Source organism: Stylophora pistillata, chromosome 9 (genome assembly GCF_964205215.1).
Source record: "Stylophora pistillata chromosome 9, jaStyPist1.2, whole genome shotgun sequence".
Classification (NCBI taxonomy): domain Eukaryota; kingdom Metazoa; phylum Cnidaria; class Anthozoa; order Scleractinia; family Pocilloporidae; genus Stylophora; species Stylophora pistillata.
Window position 1 is genome coordinate 17,380,201 of NC_142527.1, and position 5,000 is coordinate 17,385,200.

General features: G+C 40.1%; 2 protein-coding genes across 2 annotated transcripts in view; one reads left to right on the forward strand and one right to left on the reverse strand.

Moving 5' to 3' along the window:
* The window catches only part of LOC148723568 (uncharacterized), a 401,859-nt gene that overhangs the window by 343,533 nt on the left and 53,326 nt on the right, over nucleotides 1-5,000 (reverse strand). The gene's annotated exons all lie outside the window — the stretch shown is intronic.
* LOC111334319 (bone morphogenetic protein 1) overlaps nucleotides 1-5,000 on the forward strand; it is a 26,038-nt gene that overhangs the window by 20,259 nt on the left and 779 nt on the right. The window contains exons 5-7 of the mRNA XM_022940018.2: nucleotides 2,273-2,692; nucleotides 3,775-4,116; nucleotides 4,218-5,000. The exon at nucleotides 4,218-5,000 is cut by the window's right edge and continues 779 nt beyond it. Coding sequence (XP_022795753.1) covers nucleotides 2,273-2,692; nucleotides 3,775-4,116; nucleotides 4,218-4,549 — 1,094 coding nt within the window. The 3' untranslated portion in view covers nucleotides 4,550-5,000. The remainder of the gene's footprint in view (nucleotides 1-2,272; nucleotides 2,693-3,774; nucleotides 4,117-4,217) is intronic.

Here is a 5,000-nt window from a genome sequence, read left to right on the forward strand (position 1 = left end):
ACTGTGTTGCCATTCCAGTGCATTAGTTCATAGCACTTAGGCTCGTGGAGTCATTGTCTGAGTTCGTGTGAGAGAAAGCCAGTATGCTTTCTCATTCCTATTCATGGCTTAGAAATCCTGTTTTACATTTATGTTTCTAGAATTTATAGCGTTCTATGAGCCGCTTTACCTTAAAGATCTTTCTGTAGTCAATCAGACCACAACCTGGACAGACAAGTGATAAATACACAATTTCCATAAAAATAGCCAATTTTTTCCTTCTTATGTCGGCCATCTTTCTCAGTACTAATGATATCGTCATGGGGAGTTAACTGTGTTGTCATTCCAGTGCATGTGGTCAGAGCACTTAAGCTCGTAGAGCTTAAAGTAATTGTCTTTGAGTTCGTGCGAGAGAAAGCTGGTATGCTTTCTCATTCCTATTCATGGCTTTTGTATCTTATTTGAATCAGTAAAAATAACTCAAATTCGGGTATAAGACCCTTTATTTCTTCTCTTAAAGTGCCCAGAAACCCAAATTTTTTTCGCTTAAATAGATCTTTTTATAATTCTGAGCAAAGTGGCGCAAAAATTGTTTTTGGTTGAAAGCCGAATTTTCTATGAATTTTTAAAGTGGCGGAAAATCGAGAATCCAAAACCCATGACCGAGCAGCGGAACCTTCCGAAAAGGAATGAATCAAGTGTAATTCGTGACGTAACACCCGGGCTGTGAGCTTCGCGTGTTGTGACTTCGATCAAAGCTGAAACCATGCCTGAGAGATGCGTCGTTTTCGGCTGTGATAATTTTCGAAGCAAAGAGAAAGGGATACCTCTTCATCCCATACCGTTTTACGGTAGAAGTGAGAGCGAAAAGCAAAAGCGAAGGAAGAAGTGGGTCGATTTCGTCAAATCTAAACGTGCTCATTGGGAACCCAGCGAGCATTCGGCGGTCTGCTCTGAGCACTTCACAGAAAAAGACTACACAAACCGATTCGCTGAAGATCTGGTTCGGAGGCTGAATAGAGATGAAATCATGATCGGCGTTTGTGTTTTTCCGACTAGGCACGCTCGCTCTGTTTTGAGCAAAAACGCTGTAGATAAACTTGAAAGTGAGCGAAGCAAACGGAAAGTGAGATATTTCTAAGTATCAGCCAGTCTACCTGTCAAAACCAGCCGAATTTTCTTCAGTTGATCATGAATGTTTCTGTCATTTTTTGTTCATTATCACTTTCCAAGCCCACAGTATGTTCTTGCAAATACAATAACTGCGACCGGAAACATATAATTTCAGAGACGGAAAGATGTAATAGAAGGATTTGAAAATGCTAGCACAAGTGTAGCTGATCAGCCTAAGCCGAAGCGTGAGAGAAAGAGTACGAAATTATCCCCTTCCTCTCCACTGCTGTCCACACACGAAGAACCAGAGGAGTTTGCTAACGCAATAGAGGTTTTGCACAGCAGCCATGTTAGATGGCAGGAACAATAGATTATTTTACCCATGGGAAAAAAATTCTTTCTTATGCAAAATATTTTCATTGTTCCTGCCATCCAACAAGGCTGCTGTGCAAAACCTCTATGGACATTTCTGGTGTTGTGGAAGCCAGCGAAGGTTTAAATTCGTGTCCACCCGTATCTGAATTTGCTGCGGAATGTGCCAATTGCTGTGCTTTCATTAACGATCAATGTGTGCGCAGAAAACAAATGTCAACCGAATAAAAATGGTTTTCAACGGCGCACAAAGAAAACTACGCGTCTCCACCTCGCGTCTTCTCTGTTGTCCGGGTTTTACGTCACTAGTCCCAGTCTCCCCTTTACTCGGTCGTGGGAAGAAAAAACCAGACTTAAAAGATTCATAACAAATTCCAGATTTGACCAAAAACAAAAATTTTTGCGCCATTTTGCTCAGAATTATAAAAAGATTTATTTAAGCAAAAAAATGGGGGGGTTCAGTTTTAAAGTGTTATATATTTTTTTTGTTTTTTTTCGGAACTGCGTGGGTACTTCTTTTATGACTTGGTCCCAAGAAGTCTCTTGTATACTAACACAGGTTCGAATACTGTTCCACTCATAAGTTAGCTCTTTGGTTCTGAAATTCACCTCCTTGACGTTCGATAAGCTTAGGAATGGCAGTTTTCCTTCAGTTATGACACAATGGAGATTTTAACACACGTCAATAGAATGAAAAAATTAGCAAATATAAGACACTGGACACTTGAAACCCTGCAGTTAAGAATCCTTTATTTTTCATTTTTAGTTGAACGTTAATTGGAATATTTATTTCATATTTCATTTCAAGCCTTTTACCTTGAAAGTTCAAGCTCGACAACCATCAGGTCGGGTGATGGTGGCTTCTGGAACACCAGGGCTCCTTATTCAAGCTGCACATTCAAAATTTCTACAAAGAAGGGTTACAACCTGGAGCTTTCTCTTGACAATATGTCCATGAACAGCTGTTCTAGCTGTTCTTGTGGATATCTGAAAGTTAGAGATGGAAGTTCATCAAGTGATCCCCTTCTCAATGAATACTGCGGCACTCTAAGCTATGGCACAGTGACATCGACAGGAAATCATTTGTTCGTTGTTTTTTACAGCCATTACAGCGCAAACAGCTTCCGCGCAACAGTCCGTTCTAGATACAGTTCTTCTACATACAGACCTTTCTACCCAACAACGCTGTCTGCATATCACAGTTGTAGTAGTTACAGCTCTGAAACAAGTAAGTTTACCAATTTTCTATAGCCTACTGAGAGCATACTTGCACAGTGAAAGGAGTTGTCTTTAAATATCAGGTCAACGACTTCCACACTAAAGTGAGTTGTTAGTGAACTCAGACTTATGATAAGTTTAGTACTTTACAAAAGTGAATCATTTTCCCGGAACATCTGATTGAAAAATAGACTGAAAAGTATGACTTAGAAATTAAAATGAAAAGGTGAGTTCACGACACGGAGAGTTTCTGGGTAACTCATCCAAGGAAGGTCCCTGTCTGGTACTACTTGCGTTGGACGGAAGCCACACTCTAAGGCCATGTCATTAAATGGAAATTGACGCGTGGTAGAAATCCTGTTTTACATTTATGTTTCTAGAATTTATAGCGTTCTATGAGCCGCTTTACCTTAAAGATCTTTCTGTAGTCAATCAGACCACAACCTGGACAGACAAGTGATAAATACACAATTTCCATAAAAATAGCCAATTTTTTCCTTCTTATGTCGGCCATCTTTCTCAGTACTAATGATATCGTCATGGGGAGTTAACTGTGTTGTCATTCCAGTGCATGTGGTCAGAGCACTTAAGCTCGTAGAGCTTAAAGTAATTGTCTTTGAGTTCGTGCGAGAGAAAGCTGGTATGCTTTCTCATTCCTATTCATGGCTTTTGTATCTTATTTGAATCGGTAAAAATAACTCAAATTCAAGTGTAAGACCCTTTATTTCTTCTCTCAAGTTTTCATAGTTTTTTTTTTTTTTTTTTTTTTTTTTTTTTTTGGAACTGTGAGGGCATTTCTTTTATGACTTGGTCCCAAGAAGTCTCTTGTATACCAACACGGGTTCGAATACCGTTCCACTTATAAGTTAACTCTTTGGTTCTGAAATTCACCTCCTTGACGTTCGATGAGCTTAGGAATGGCGGTTTTCCTTCAGTTATGACACAATAGAGATTTCAAAACACCTCAATAGAATGAAAAAATGAGTAAACATAAGACACGGGGACACTTGAAACCCTGCATTTAAGAATCCTTTATTTTTCATTTTTAGTTGAATGTTAAGCGGAAATATTTATTTCATATTTCATTTCAAGCCTTTTACCTTGAAAGTTCAAGCTCGACAACCATCAGGTCGGGTGATGGTGGCTTCGGGAACACCAGGGCTCCCCATTCAAGCTGCACCTTCAAAATTTCTACAAAGAAGGGTTACAACCTGGAGCTTTCTCTTGACAAGATGTACACGTACAGTTGTTACAGCTGTTCTTGTGGATATCTGAAAGTTAGAGATGGAAGTTCATCAAGTGATCCGCTTCTCGGTGTATACTGCGGCACTCTAAGCTATGGCACAGTGACATCGACAGGAAATCATTTGTTCGTTGTTTTTTACAGCGATTACAGCGGAAACAACTTCCGCGCAACAGTCAGTTCCAGAAGAGGTAATTTTTATTTCGAATTTTACACGAGTAATGATTCACTTCAAATCAGCATTCTTTGAAGCATCTGCTCTTATCTCTGTTTTATTTCTTGTTATCTCCAGGTTCTAGTGTTAATGTTGCGGCCATCGTCGTGCCTATCGTTGTTGCAGTTGTCCTGTTTTCCATCATCTTTGCTGTCGTCAAGTGTACCAAGATAAATCGTTCTGCTGGACCGGCTGGGTCGTCCCGTGTGAACGACGTTCCCTTACAGCCCCTCTCAGAGGCCCATTTGTTCCCGACGATTGTGTCGTCTCTGTCTTCTGGTACACAGCGAGTTGATGTTCCGCCTCCTCATCCCAATCCCGCGACAGCCCCTGATGAACTGCCTCCCTCCACTGATTATTCACAGGGTTTTACTAACTTCGCAGAAGGAGGAGGATATGTTCAAGGATGAACAATGCTCGGTCTGTTTCCAGGATTCGTTTGATGCGTGTGTAATTTCTCTGAGGATAAACTGGATATTTACGAAAAGAGTTAATAATGCATCAAGTGTAGCCAAAGATAAATGCAGTAATGACGTAGATTAACTGGTTGTAAACTTAACACAAGGTTACTCAACCGTGTATCTATTAGCAACTTAGTGTGGAGGATCCTTAGGGGTCTTTACGTTTCGTATTGGATTAGTGAAACAATTTAATATAATGCTTATATAGCGCTTACACGTTGATTTTAGTCAAGGTTAGTACAAGTTATGTTGACTAGTTTAACCGACTGTCAACATAGCCTCAATGCTAACTGGTCACAGAGTGGTACGGTGGTGTTCCTTCAGCCCCGAGGTAGTTTGGTTAATAGTTGAGTTCGTATCTTTTGAGGCTGGAACAAAATTTGGTGCAATCTAACGTAGA